The sequence below is a fragment of the Magnolia sinica genome, chromosome 18 (assembly GCF_029962835.1).
Source record: "Magnolia sinica isolate HGM2019 chromosome 18, MsV1, whole genome shotgun sequence".
Classification (NCBI taxonomy): domain Eukaryota; kingdom Viridiplantae; phylum Streptophyta; class Magnoliopsida; order Magnoliales; family Magnoliaceae; genus Magnolia; species Magnolia sinica.
This window is the reverse complement of record NC_080590.1, coordinates 8,901,916-8,918,041: the sequence shown is the minus strand read 5'-3', so window position 1 is coordinate 8,918,041 and position 16,126 is coordinate 8,901,916. Positions and strand designations below refer to the sequence as shown.

At 39.3% G+C, this 16,126-nt stretch overlaps 1 protein-coding gene across 3 annotated transcripts in view; it reads right to left on the bottom strand.

The window, feature by feature from the left end:
* The window catches only part of LOC131233872 (callose synthase 10), a 114,704-nt gene extending 99,393 nt beyond the window's left edge, over positions 1-15,311 (bottom strand). For 2 of the 3 annotated variants that reach the window (XM_058230701.1, XM_058230702.1), the window contains exons 1-3: positions 14,902-15,310; positions 14,670-14,767; positions 14,193-14,356 (exon numbers count right to left, since the gene is read on the bottom strand). In XM_058230701.1, the coding sequence (XP_058086684.1) occupies positions 14,193-14,356; positions 14,670-14,767; positions 14,902-15,109 (470 nt within the window). In that variant the 5' untranslated portion in view covers positions 15,110-15,310. Of the gene's footprint in view, positions 1-14,192; positions 14,357-14,669; positions 14,768-14,901 lie in introns of all 3 variants that reach the window. The other variant, XM_058230703.1, reaches the window with a different exon arrangement.
* Positions 15,312-16,126: the final 815 nt, after the last annotated feature.

The window sequence follows — 16,126 nt, the reverse complement described above, 5'->3', positions numbered from 1 at the left end:
TTTACATAAGTGGTTAGTTACAATGAGCAACACATAATAATAGGATACGATCATACGAACAGTATTTAGCTTGATCGTAGGAGCATAATTCTTATAATCTATCTGATATTGTTGTGTAAATCCTTTTGCAACAATTCAAGACCAGTATCTCACAATGGAGCCAGATACTTGTATTTCATGGTATAAACCCATTTGCCGCCAATGACATGTTTTCCCACCAGAAAATCTATCTGATATTAGGATACGATCATACGAACAGTATTTAGCTCGAACGTAGGAGCATAAGTCTTATAATCTATCTGATATTGTTGTGTAAATCCTTTTGCAACAATTCGAGACTGGAATCTCTCAATGGAGCCAGATACTTGTATTTCATGGTATAAACCCATTTGCCGCCAATGACATGTTTTCCCACCAAAAAATCAATTAGATTTCATCTTTCTTGTCTTTCCATAACAGACGTTTACTCTATCATAGCTGATTTGCAATTAAGATCAGCCAAGGCATCTGAAATGTTAGAGAGAATAGGAACATAAGAAATAGAAGATAGGCAGGCATGATCAGGAGATAAGAATCAATAGGCCACAAAGTTACCATGAGGATGGGATGTGAATGAACGAGTTCCTTTTCTAAGAGCAATGGGTAGAGACAAGCGACCTAGATTCAAATCCAAAGATGGGTGGTCATCAATAAGAGTTGTTGGTCATTTCATTCTTCGAGTGTATGCCTTTAACTCTTTTTCAGAAGCGGGAGCACTTTCTTAAATTGGTTCCAATGAGTATAAGAAGAGTGAGATCATCAACAGACTCAAAGAGTGTAATGGAATTACCGTGGAGAGAAATAGGGTACATTATCATATAGATTGTAACAACTTTGGAAATATACCATTTCTATTCATAGGACAATAGCACTTCTAACCCTTCTAAGATTTGGAATATCCCAAAAATCCACATTTGTTTATTAGGCTGAGCTTATTCTGAGATGGTCACATAACACAAACAAACCAAACAACTCCAAATACTTTGAGAGGTAAGATGAATAGAGGGATGGTAAAAGATGGGTGGTCTGGAGGTTGGTCCTATTGGCAGTTTTTTGGGCTATGAGGGAGGAGAGGAACAATTGAATCTTCCGGGGCCCCCGTGGGTTGACGGCAGATATCTTTAAGAGGGCAAAGTTTGATGTTTTAGAATAGATCAATTGTAATTTTGCCTCTAAACTTCGCGATTGGTTAGAATTGGTAGGGTCGTTGTTGTAATCTTCCACCTTTAGCCTTTTTTTCAATAAAAGGATCATTAACACTATTGGGAAAGTGGCTATGGAGATTTGGGTCGAAAGTGGGTGCCTTGTGGAGAGAGACTATTGCTAACACGTATGGGTTCCAAGATGGGGTTGGTGGACCCAAAACTCATCTTCTCATAGGGCGTCTGTAATTTGGAAAGTGGTCACTTACATAAACATAAAGTCCGAGTTTATTGAGGGGATTGGACTCCCTCTTAGTAATGGGGAGAAGATCGGCTTTTGGGAGGATGTATGGATTGAGAAAACCTCCTTGCAGACCACATTTCTAAGAATAGCCCACTGCTCTTTGGAATGCAAAATTCCAATTGCTAGACTTATCTCTGTGTGGAGACGCAACTGTTTGGTCGCCCCCTTACCGTAAGTACCTTCTTGACGAAAAGAAGGAGAAGAGTATGTATCACTCCCAATTATGCTACCCGGTGAGAGGGGATCCAGATAGAATGGTCTGGCTAAAAGACAAGTCGAGGCGTTTCTCAATCTGCTTCGAGCTCCATAGTAGGCTGGTGCATACAAGCAAACGCAACACTTGTGTGATTTTATAGTTGCGGAATATGAAAATGAGATTAGGTTGATAAGGTCTAGTTGAACATAGGTCGAGCTAGGTTGATCCCAATCCAAGCCAACCCGAACCAAGCTAGACCCCTACCATCATGCCAAGTTGACTAGAAGACCAAGCCAAAAACTCAACTTGAAAGTAAAAATCAAATCATTAACAATAGTTTGAAATTAAAAAAATTAAAAATTAAAAATTAAATGATTTAACAAGTGTGAAACGTTAATAAAAGAGCCTTGAAAAACTCGCATCTACTCAACTTAGACAAGTTTTTTACTCAATTCAACAAGACTAAAAAACACTCGATGAGACTTGAAATAGGTATTCATGAAAATTATGTCTCTCATCAAGCCTGATTTTCTTTTAATCACGTTCCTAGAGATTCCAACTTCCCTCGCTTTGGTTTTAGCAAAGGACAGTCTCTACACCCTCCTTGTGTGTTACTTTGTGGTTACTTTAACGGATGTTTATAAGTGCTCTCATTTTCTTGGATAAAGTTTCTTTTATTATTGGTGAAAAAGAACTTTTAACTGTTTTGCATAAGAGACCATTTGGTTATCCAAAAAGTTCAAATACCTTGTCCAAATAATGGCACATTCCATGGTTTGTCAACCAACATCATCAAGATGGGAGCAAAACATAGACAATGTTGTGCCAAAAACTAATCGTTACCTTGGATGAGGTAATCCAGATAGAAAGTTGGCTTTAGCCTATTTTTCATAAAATACGTAAGTAATTATTTTTTTACACCTGTATGGCACATGAACCCACATGATAATGTGCCACAACTGAGACTACCCATCTACAAGCACCCCACCTAGGCCACATCCAACCTTCAAGCACCCCAACGCGTCACATGAGCCAATGCCTACATGTACATATGCATCATGTGTCATGATGCACGTTCAAGCAAGAAATGCCACCTTGAGTCTTAAATAGCACTACTAACAGGTTCGATGTCATACACGCACCATGTGGACCCCCACAACAGCCCAATACCCCCACTATTACTAATAGTGGTGGTTGGCGTTGAGACTTGAGATGATAGGGATACCAGCCGGCAAGCAGTTATTAGCAGCATGTGGAGCCCGCCTAATAGAAAAGAAGCTCAATTTTTTAAGACAACTTGAGGGTTAATCCTATTCTAGTTGTGATAGGTGGAGTCAATGTTGTCAAATTGCATATGCGATCGTGTGCGATTGCAAATGCCTGTGCACATATGCGATCGCACAATCACATATGCGATCACATTTATATATATATATATATATATATATATATATATATATATATATAAAAATTCAATTTTATTTTAAAAAATCAAAAAAATACGGAGAAATTTAAAATAAATAAATAAAATATTGTAGACTTCTAAGTTGCGTTGTAACACTAACTTGTAACTTGTAAATAATAAAGTAACAAACTAAAAAAAATGTTAGAAGTTAGAAGTTAGAACTTGGATATGATTATGAAACTTTAAGAGAGAATGAGATAGAAAGAGATATTGTAACATCTCCCCTTTTTTTTTTAACGGTAGGTATCCCAAACCCCATTGTTTCTTACGGTGAGGCCCACTAGAGCTTTGGATCAGTCTCATTTTTGGGCCCATGTCCTAACATGCTCGGCCAAACCTGATTGATGGAGTGGATCTGCCTTTGCCCACTATGTAAAAAAAAAATCTAGTGACGTGCGTCGCAAGCTCCTCTCCCGACTCCTGCTCCCTCTCGGCTTCTCTCTCCCGAAGATACCAACTAAGAGTCCCGCACCTGTCACCAACTCGGGCCACCCATCTTGATGGGATCCACATGATCCAAGCCGTTTATCTAAGCTAACTCCATTGAGGTTTCAACGACAACCATTCATTCCCTACTATTTCATGTCACACAGCCCACCTGAATCATAAATATGCTCCACTCTTCAACCCATATTCCATCTCAATCCGAAGAATCTAACGAACGGATGGGATTTCACCCAAACGTCATGGTAGACCCAACCTTGCTTCCCATTATAGAGAAAACCACGACTGAGTTCGCGGGAAACCGCACCCCACGTCGTCTCCTCTCCGATCTTCTCTCTCGTAACTTACGATAGAAAAATAACAACCTAGACCTTGGATCAATCTGAACCATCCAATCATCATTAGAATCACCCCCACATCCTTCCTGGATTTTAACTAAACCGAGAATACCTCGTTTTTCCTTGACTATCATGATAATGTGCGGCGGGCAGCTAAATGGCTTGAGATCATAACCCACCAGATAAATGGCATTGTAACTCCGAAAACTAGAGTCCACAAGCTTCATATCATTGATCTAGATCGATCAGAAGAAACGACACAAAGAAAAATACCATGTACACAAATTTTCCATGATCGGCCACTCTTCCTCTTCACTGAATGCACCACCATTAACTCTCAGATAACTAGCGATATCAAGATCCGAACTGGCAATGAAGTGGACCATCCGATCACATCAAACTAGTTTTACTTAAATCGAAAACCTCCAGCAAAAAAAAGCAACTTCAGACTCTAACAATGTCCAAATCACGTTGTCACACCGATCGACTTCAACCCATTCGCAAGTCCTTGTACAGATGGATTTTAGAACTCTCCAAACTCTTTAAGAGCTTTCTCCAGCGTCAAAAGTTAGGGGTAACAATAGTGAGAGAGGTATAGAAACAGAAAAGAGAGAGAGAGAGAGAGAGAGAGAGAGAGAGAGAGAGAGAGATCACGAGAAACCCAGCGAGTTACTGACTCGTTGAGCTACAAGTTTTTCATGAAAGGTTGTTGGACGTGATCTAAAGGAAGTAACATAGGAGAAAATAAAGGAAAGTCACAACAGGCAAGAATAGAAGAATAACAAAAGAGGGAGAAGAAGAGAAGAAACGAGGAAGAAGATAGGAGAGAATCACCACTGAATCGACTCATCGAGTCGACACGTCGACTCTTCACATTTAAACAAATTCCAAGTTTAATCCAAACGTTGTATGCGATCCCTGACAAGTAGACTTTCCTCTAACCCATCTGATTCAAAATAGTGTTCCAGTTAGGGTTGATGTTATTGATTCATTGAGTCAACTCGCTGATTTAACTCAGTGAGTCATTAGGTTGAGTACATAGATTTTGCCTGGAAAATAGAAACATTAGTTTAATCTATGTATGACCAACAATTGTAATTTCATGACAGATGACTTCATCAATTTACATAGAAACTGTAAAGAGTCGCGCTAAGTCACTTAGTGTATAATGCGTTCAACTGAGTCGAATTGTAGCAGAGTCGGATCGTAGACATGTTAAGACCAATCATACATCAAATTCTAAAACACTAGATCAGGTAGGTGATCTTCTCCATTGAAAATTTTACATTAACATTTAAATTGAATTGATTATTTGTTATATATTCAATTTATTTGATTGTTGTCATTAGTTGCATATTATTTTATTTGATTCTTAATTGCATATTATAGAGGTAATTTATTTGAGTTATTAACTGACTTCAATTAATTATCGTTATGTACTTAAATTGCAATTAATTCATTATTATTAGATGATGTATAATGTATTTGAATTTACGGGTGCTCTACCCCAAAAGGATCACCCTGTTATTTTTATGGGGGCTCTGCCCAAGGTCATTTCCGAAAGAATCGGCACGGGTGCTCTGCCCTAGGCGATTCCCTAAAACGATCAACACACACAGGTGCTCTGCCCTGGGTATTTACCCTAAAAGTTTATTCACCATGTGCTCTGCCGATGGTCATTCCCTAAAAGGATCAACATCGGTGCTCTGCCGAGGGTCATTCCCTAAAAGGATCAACATACACGGGTGCTCTGCCCTGGATTAAACCAAAAAGGATTTTAGATGACTGTATTATCTTATTTTGATATTATGAAAAACAAATTGTTATTGTTGTCAATACTCATAATCGATCCTATTTATTTTATTAAGTTGTATTGGTGTTAAAGTAGAATTTTCAATTTTGGGGATGATGTGACCCTACGAGCCATCGCGCTCACACCCTTATAGATTGTTTTGTAGGGTCTGTGTATGAAGAGCCAATTGGACAAGATTGAAGACTTTTCCTTCTGTTTATTTGAGGATTTCTTAAAATTCAATGTATGTTGTTATTATTTATTTTTGAATGTCAATGTAATTAAAGATTCAAGGATCAATTAGTGGACAATATTTAATAACAATGATTAGTATCCTTTTAGTTGCTCTGATTGCCTTGAAAATGCATGGAAATTATGTGGATTGTGTTGTATATTTTGTTTAAGTACAATTCACAGTCCCGTAATTCGGGTTCAGGCCTGGCCAACTCGGGACCGAATTTCGGGGCGTGATAGATATAGAAAGAGAGAGTGGTGGGTGTGTTGTGTGAATATGATTATGAATTTATGAGCTTTATAACTTGGAAAAATTAGAAAGAGAGTTCAATGGATGAAGCTTGGTTGTCTTGTCTCTTGAATCCTTGTGGTTGTAGTTGTCCCTTGATTGAAACTTCAAACCTAAAAGAAATATGGATGGAGTGGAGCTTGGGGCTTGGAATTATGTAAGAAAGAGTGTAAGAGAGTAAAAAATTGAAATAGAGAGAGAGTTTGAACTTTGAGGGCATGTAGGAGTGTTTAGAATCCCATTTTATAAACAAAAAATCAAGATTTTAAAAAAAAAAAAAAAATCCAACGGTCAGATTTCTGACCATTGGCAAATATGCGATTGCATATTATTGCACATGTGGCATATGCAATCGCATATGTGCAATCGCATATGCGATTTCTGCACATGTGTGCATATGCGAATGTGCGATCGCACATGACAACACTGGGTGGAGTCATAACTCATTAGAGATGATCAAGGAGAATTCCAGCATGTCTTTGTGGTTCCTATAGAGAGTTGACTATAATGAGTCAACAGGCTTATGCAATTTGGCAAGGTATGAATGAGCTCATATGTCCGCATGCTCCCTCGTCCAACAAGGGTGATTCAACTAATGTAATCAGATGGGCATCATCTTCTATGGATTATCCTTGGCACTTTTCCTGTTGGGTGGAAGAGATTAGGGCATTAAAGGAGACCAACGCAGTTTCTTTCTACCATGCAAATAGAATGCCAATGATGTAGTGGATGAGCAAGTAAAGATGGGATTGGATCTCCATGGCCTTGTGATTGGAGATTCCTTCCTCTTCAGTAATTTTCTCTTTTTTAATGAATTCCACTCTCTAGGAAAATATAAAACATGTGCGTTATCATGATCGTCATAGAGTTGTCCCAACCAAGGTGTTCGGTATCGTATTGGTGGGCGTAACGATGACCATTGTTACCTATACAGATATGGCCCGTATCGGGCGATACGGGGGCGTAACGGCCCGTAACGGTGGGAAAAAAAAAAATTTTGCCAAAAAAATATGAAAAAATATGGATTAAATCCGAAATACTCTAAATATTCCAAATATGCATTCATTTACAATTTGGATCATGTTTATGGTGGTGTAACAGTCCACTCTTTGGGGAGAATGCTATATCAGGCTGTCTAATGGATTTATGAACCTGACAACCTGGAATTAACTGCAAACCTTTTTTATTTAGTTTTCTAACCATTATACACTCACACACACACACACACACACACACACACACACACACACTATAATGAATGTAATACCAAAACATCTTATATTTTCAAGTTTTCCTTTTATTTATTGTGCTAGTGCATTGCATACTTCGTGACTCACATACATTTCATTTCAATATATAGAGTTTAGGGGCTTTTGTATCCTATTATGTAATTCATATACTTAACAATTTGATATCATTTTCCTCAATAGATCTTTTTAAAAAAATTAAAATTAAATTGGGGTAAATAGTGTTGTCAATTCGAAGCTGATTAGGGGACCGTTTGATGCCCTAAACTAGCCTCAAATTAATGTAATCTATTGGCACTTATCCACTAATGGATTGGTGGACATATATTGGACAATGAAAAATGAAAATTATCAAATGGTTCTATTTCAAAAAACAAGTGTCTACAAACTAATAGTGAAAATTGTTCAAACAATTTAATTTTTGGATTGTGACTTAGCAACAATGGTCCCAAAATTTAATTGGTTAATTTTGAGTTGATATATACCTCATGTATAAATTTTTAGGGCCATGTACGTGGGGTTCACTCGATTATGTATTATATATACATGCCATCCATCCATTTTGTCAACTCATTTAAGGGTATTTGGCAAAAAAAAAAAAAGGTAAATCCAGATCTTTAGGTGGACCACTAGTGGGCCATGCAGGCCACCTCGATGTATTTGTATATCCATGTCGTCAATCCATTTTGCCAACTCATTTTAAGGCATGGTCCAAAAATTCAGGTAGATTTAAATCTTCAGTGGACCACTAGTGAGCATGCCTTTAGAAGTGGGGCCCACCTCAACGCATTTGTTGTATATCCATGTGGTCCATCCTTTTTGCCCACTTATTTCAGGGCATGGACCAAAAAATGAGACTGATCCAAATCTTAGGTGGATCACAAAATGGGCCTTAAGAAGATTTTAACGGTGGGCATTCGATCCCAACTGCGTGGTCCAATTGAGATTTTGATCCCTTCATTTCAAGGATAATGCTTTAAAATGAACCTGCAAAATTATGAATGGCATGGATTTGCCATACATAAATCAAGGTGGGCCCCACCCCACGTAATAAAATAGTGCGTGTGCACTATGCAGCGTGCACTACAGATTATAAATAAATAAATAAATAAACTGAAAAAGAAAAGAAGAGAGAGGGAAATGAAAAGAAAAGAGGGATAGAAGAGAGAGGGGACCGAACCGAGAGAGAGAGAGAGAGAGAGAGAGAGAGAAGGGCAACAATTGTTGCCGCCACAGCAACAGCAGCACCACGGTCGCCACCGTAGCAGTGCTGCAGCAGCAGCATCGCAGTCCCATGATAAGAAGAAGAAGAAGAAAAGGGGAGGGGGGAGGTATGTTTTTTTTTCTTTTTTTTTCCATTTTTCTTTAGGGTTATGGACCGTAACGTTTGTTACGGTACCGTAACGGCCGCTATGGGTCGTAACGACCGTTACGAACCCAAAAAACAGAGGTATCCCATTTCGGGGCCGAATCGCGTAACGATTGATGCCGTTACCGTTACGTATCAGCCGTTACAGCCGAAATGTAACCAATTTTAAATACCTTGGTCCCAACTATTTGGGGTTAGCTTTATGGATCATGCTTAGCCAATCATTTGAAATAGGAATTCTCATGATTGCCTCAATAACGGCAAGTCATGGTCATCATTGAAACCATTACATTATAGCCCCATAACACCCGAAATTTTTTTTAGGAAAAAATATGGGAGATCCCAAAAATTGAGAGGATTCCAAATATGTATTCTTTTTGGGTTTTGAACATGTTTGCTATGATGTAACGGGCCATTCTTTGGTAAGAATGTTGTCTCGAGCTGTCTGATATGAGGATCACTCGAATGCCCTCACATCAACCCGACATTCATGCAATCTATGACACTCATCCAACTAACATGTACTCCTAAGCATTAGCCATCATTCCCCTCAAGTAATTTTAAGAAAAAATTAAAATTAAATTTGGATGAATAGTGTCCTAGTTTAGACCACTTGAATATCCCCAAATCAGCCCAAAATTCATACAACCTATGGCAATCGTCCATCCCTAAACATTTTACATCACTCTCCCAAAGTAAGTCTAAGAATAAACTGAAATTAAATTCAGATGAATAGTATTGCCAATTTAAGAGACCACTGGAATGGCTTCGAATCGGCCCCAAATTCATGCAGTCTATCGCACTCTTCTCAGTAATGCATATCCCCTAAGCATTTGACAATATTTCATCCAAGAAATTTTCAGAAAAAATTAAAATTAAATTCCGATGAATAGTGTTGCCGATTTGGGGGACCACTCAAATGCCCCCAAATCGGCTCGAAATTCATGCAATCTATGGAGCTCATCCCACTAATGCATATCATTAAGCATTTGACATTATTCCCCCCAAGTAATTTGAAGAAAAAATTGAAAATTAAATTTGGCATTATTCATTCAAAAAAATAGTTAAAATTTAAATATATATATATATATATATATATATAATCAAACGAAAGACTCTAATTTATTGCATATTTGCATGCATGCATATGTCTAAACAGAATACATGTATTTCACAAATTCGCACTCCAAAAAAAATCGAATTTTGCTGAAAATATGTAGAAAACAACAAAAACGAAAAAAAGAAAATAAGAAATGAGAAAAATAATGCCAAATCTACCACATATCTAGCAAAATCTAGTCGATTTGATGATATAATGATGAATCTAAACATTTCCAGCAAAAAAAAAAAAAAATATGATAACAAAAAATGGCGTTTACCTATTTTTCCAGTTTCCAAAATTCGGCCTTGGAGCTTTGATTCTTCAAAACGACTAAATCTTGTGTTCTAATCTTGAAAAAGTGCACAAGGAGAGTCGAAATTAGCTTAGAAACACACCTAGGGCCTGTTTAGATTGACGTTTACCAATGTATTGTATCGTATCCATGTACTATTCATGTATACGTTCAACAGAAATCATTATACAGCCAAATCAACAAATGATAAATCAATGTTTGGATTAGAGTGCTTCTTTAGGCAGGTATACAAATGCGTCCAATGATCAATGTTTAGATACGACATATTAGGGCTGCGTAGTGTATATACGTATTATATTGAGGCCGAATAGAGCTGGCTATTCCCATTTCCCAGCTTCCTAGGGTTGATTGTCAATGCTTCTACTAATCGTGGGACCCATCATGATCTAGCCCACAGTTTTGATCCGTACAAGCTCAAGTCCAACAGATATAGCGAAAGTTGATAAATCATGAGAAAATATAAAGAAAATATGCGAAAAATTAAAAGTTGTTAAAACGCTGAACATGTGATCGGTACTCAGTCGAACGAGTTCAAATGTAAGAGGTGTGTACACAAACCGTATACACCCCACAAACAAGGGACTACTTGCACTCGAAGAGTCAGGTGCCACTTCTCTCTTGAATCGTGATGCAGGACATGAATTTAAATATGATATTCAAGATTTCGGGCTTAGATCATACCAATTCAGAAACAATCACACAAATTCTACATCCCACATGAAAATCCAAACATTCAATTACGGGGAATCTATGCGGGTCCAGGCCTACACATGATGGGGTTAGATCAATAAAAATTATGAACCAAACGATGCTCAAAGATAAGAAATAATCATCCACACATGCATATTAATCAGTCCCTAATCCAAGGGATTCACCAATTTCAAATTAAGGAACCCCAGCGTAAGAAAAGGGGCATAAAATTGGAGATTTGAGTAATTTAGGGTTAGATTTAGGGATTTTGGGTGAAAGCGAAGTGAAAGAGAGGAGAGAGATGAACCAGAGAAGTACCGCACGCATGGACAACGACAATGGCCCAAATGCACGTGCGTGTGATCTCGGCCGCACGTGTGTAGGGCCCACTATTCAGAAAAAAGTCACCTTGGCCCTGGTCGACCAGGGATGGACTCCAAAACCCCCAAATCTCAGCTCAATCCGATGTACGATTTGTGCGTGGTGCTCCATCGAAGTTTCAGCCCTCCTGTAGGGCCAGATTCTGAAATTCTGATGTGGGGAGGAAAATTGCTGCAATAGATGATTTATTCGAAGGGTAGATGAGGAGACGAGATGAGAAGAAGGGATGGTAGAAGATGGGTAGTAGAGATGGTGATGGATGGGGGCGAATCGGGATAGATGTGGCTTCGCACCACGGTAGTTAACCCTTCGATGAAGGGAGGGCTTCGCACCCAATTAGGCTTCACAACTCAGAGAGTAGGAAAACGCAGAATTTTTATCAATCTTCAATCCATCAAAAGAACTACAAGGGGTGCCTACTTATAGGAAAACTCTATATCTTGAAACTCGCACCATGTGCGCAACCTATTACTTGGCGATGAAGTAAACTAAAATAAAAACCAAACAAAGAAATCTAAAGCGTTCATGATGTTCTAAATAATAACAATAAGCAAAACTTAAAATATGAAATCAATCCGACTAGTGGGCCCCGATCATGAGATCCCATGATGGGCTTTATTTGATTATCGGCCTCACTCCAAGGAACCAAAACTCCGTCTTCTAGCTAGGGGGCCCTCTCTGGACGTCGTTATTGATCCAGATCGACGGTGGGGCCCTCTTCGTGCTTAGGGGCGGTGCGCATGCACGTGTGCGCGTGATGTCCCCATCAAAAAGTTAAACAATTAGCTACCTTCCCAACATCCAAGATACTCCATTCAATAGAAGTTACATTGCTTACAAAAAAAAAAAAGAATGCAAAAATTTAGGAGGTTAGTGCATAAATGCGGCCAAATTTGTCATCATCATAGCATAGCCCCAGCTATTTGGGGCTATGTAAGTATCACATTTTTTTCTTTAAAAGGTACAATACTTTCATTGAAAGAAAAGGCACCAAGAACAAAGCAAAAACAAGAAACAAAAATAACACCCTCATCATAGAGGAAATATCACAATTTGCCGAGTCTTTTACAAAGGAAGCCCATCTACAACCAAGATATGAGCCCTCCTTGTGGCTTCAATTGATGGGAATTTCGAGTTCCGAAAGCATCTCCCATTTCTTTGTCCCCACAAAACCGATAGACCCACTAATATTGTCAATCTCCAACACACTTTCCTCTCCTTCCTTAGCCCAACACCATGCCAAGCAGAGAGAAGGTGTCCAATTGATTTCGTGCATAAGGTTTGGGCATAAAGGCAATAAACAAATAAGTGATCTAATGATTCTACATCCTCCATATACATCACACATATATTAGGTAGCACCATTGATCGTTTTTGAAGATTGCCCACCGTTAGCACCCTTTTTCGCCCCACTAACCAAGTTAACGCCATCACTTTTAGAGGGGCCCAATCCATCAATGCAAAGGAGGTGCACTCACGACTTTTTTCCACTCCCATAAGTCAAAGCAAACTGTAAAAAGATCAGACTAGGAATCGCCCTGATTTTTTCACCTTCCACAAAAATTGTCATGTTCTTTCTGAGTTGGAGAGCAATTCTAGAGATCTTAAAGCTTGACATAGTTTTCACTTTCCTCATCAAATAAGTTCCTGCAACAAGGAGGAGACCCACACAACACCTCTGCTCATACAACACCTGAAGCGGCTTCTCTCCAAGCCACATGTATTCCCCAAATCGCACCCTCCATCCACTCCCAATTTCATAACGGATACCCTCACAAAATTTACTCTTCAAGTTAAAAGTCGACTTCAAAATGCTCAATAGTTTGTAGACAAACGAAGTCTTCACCTACCATCCACCTTCCTAGCACCCATATTTACCCTTAATGACCTCTCCCCGCATAGTCTTTCTTTACCCCAAGTTCCACAGCCATTTTCCCAACAAAGCTTGATTGACTAGCTCTAAGTCTCTCATGCTTGCACCCTCCTCATATGGAAGACACCTCATCCCACCTTAGCAAGTGGAACTTCTCCTTCCCTTCCCTTTCACTCCAAAGAAAATCCCGCTTGAGCCTTTCCAATCTAGAAGCCAATGCTTTTGCAAGGATTTTGCTCTAATTGCCCTAAAATCCTTCAAGTTTTCCACACCTGCTGCCTTCAGGATGACGGCAATGAATGAAGCCACTAACTCAACCAAGAGATGACCACTTTCAAAGAATTCATCCACAAAGCTCATCACATCTCCTTTCAAGAGTTCCTTAAGAGTATCACATATATAGCTTGAATATTTTGAAATTGTCAATTTTTTTCAAATGACAAAAGATTTTCTTACAACACCATCAACTTCAGTGAAGCTAATCGTTTGAGACAACCAAGGGCCAACAATTTGAGGTCCTAAACAATACTTGTAGCACCACATTTAGCAATGCTAGACAAAATTTATGGATGGTATTAACATTAAGATAGCATCTTAGAGGAAGATGTATGGTACCGTACGCACTCAAATCTGGCTAAGATCGAATTGCAATTTGGATTTATAAATCACATGGTGCCCAAGAGTGTTAGAGCATATGTTTTTGGACAGTATCACCTAAAATCCAGATAACACCAAAGAAGCAGCAATTGTCGTGATGAGCAGGTGTGCAAATTTGGTCCACACATTTTCTCTAGCATACATCTAATAGAAAAACAAAAATAAATGCCAATCCGGAAACAAACAACCTTAGAAGGACTCTTAAATATGATGAAGCACCAGTCCATCCTCATTCTTGTCAAATCAAACTACAATATATATGTATGACCATGTATGCACAACAAATCATGCAAGTTATACATAAAAGAAGTACGTACTCTCCCAAATTCGTGCTGAAGGTTCCGGATTCCCTCCATCTCTCCTCCGCTTTCTGGATATCATCGACTCGATGCCGTCGTTTATAATTCTGGTAAAACTCCCACAAGCGTTCAAGGTCACGATTGCGATCGATTTTTGCCCCGTCCTTCTTGGCAAGTTTTTGCTAAACATAAACCCAAAGAACTTAACAACCCACACAACCCAAGAATTGAACCAAAACGATACTTGCATGACAGCATAAGTGAGCGTCTACATAGAAGCTAAATCCAAAATAGTAAATAGTTTAACAGAAAGGATTGTTAGTTCCGACCAATGGCTCCCACCCATTCATTCATGCTCGAGGAATCCCTCCATCCAATCCCATTTTGTATGTGCATGGAGATTCCTGCCTGCATCAATGGACGGATGGGAGCCAGCGGGTACACAACCTCCAGTCAACTGATTGGTAAACAGATTCGTGCTTGTAGTCTAAATACCTTAATTACAGACATTAAACCGGTCTTGAACTGAAGTACGCCTCTGCCATCACTGTTCGGGTCCAGATTTTGTGCCATGGTATACGCTTGCTCGCACACTAAAATTCATGCGATTCACCACAGAACAGCTCAATTCAACATTTTTGAACTTCCTACTTAGAAAAAAGAAATTTAAAAAAAAAATCGATGGGAATTTCAAGCTCTGGATAGACGGAGAGTGAAAATAACTCACAGATCCTGGCGACATTCGGATCCTCTTCTTGGATCTCATCAGCGGCCTGCAAGATTAAGTCGATGTTCGTGGACCTCCCGAGCGAGGGCGGGACGGCGCTAGCGAGCCCGCTGGAGGACCGTCCTTGTCCTTGCCCAGCGTTCCGGAGCTGCTCCCTCTGTAGTGTTGCGCGAACAAGGCGCTCCCAGTTGTCGAAAACCCTAGCCATTGCTCCGACCTCAAAACCCTAATTCGCCGAGATGGAGCTTTTTTAGATGATTGGAGGCAGATCTAGAGCAGAGAAATGCGGGTTTTCATGGCTTTGAAGAGGAGGGAAGGATAGAATGGGAAGAAAGGGGGGAAATTTTTTGAGGATTCTAGAAAGGAGAAGGGGAACAAAAACGCGGCGTGGAAATGTATATAAAGCAGGGGAAGAGCTGAGATGAAGAAGACGGGAAAGGGAAGTAGAAAAGGGAAGCCGATTGCGTAGTGAGTAAGTCATTACGCTAATTTTATCTTCTCTGTCCATCCATGTTATCAGATAATTTTAGGGATTAATACAAAAAATGAGGCGTATCCAATGTTCAAATGGACCGCACCACAGGGAACAGTTGAATTTAACGTCTGCCGTTGAAAATTTCTGGGGCCACGGAAGTTTTGGATCAAGTTTATATTTGTGTTTTCCCTTCATCCATTTATGTATGATCTTATGAACAGGTTGGATGACAAATAAACATCACTACAGGGCATAGAAAGATTTCAACGGTGGAAATTGTTATGGGAAGATCCGAACCTCTTATAATCCCAAGGGTTAACATCATGCTGACCCAATTGGGTAGATGACTACCAACTCGACTTGGACTATAAGTGCAGACACTGTTCGACGAAGGCTTATGACCACTTTAATTGTGACCTTATTTGCCAGAAGGTCCGAGCCGAGGTCGGATCCCAAGGTGGGTTTTCCATGAGCTAAGCTTAGAAACTACTATAAGTGGACGTGACCAGTTACTTCTCTCGCAGATACGCATGATACGCATAAGATCCTACACGATTCTTGAATTGCGTACGATATCCTCACGATCCGAAAATCATACTAATTGAGTAAATCGTACTGAGATTAACGGACCTACACCGTTCGACAGTTAAGTATAAATACAATAAGATCTCATTGCCATGGGAGGATGATTGGCATTCTCCCTCTACTTGTCAACTTAGACCCCGATTCCCTTGACCTAACTCAGGCATC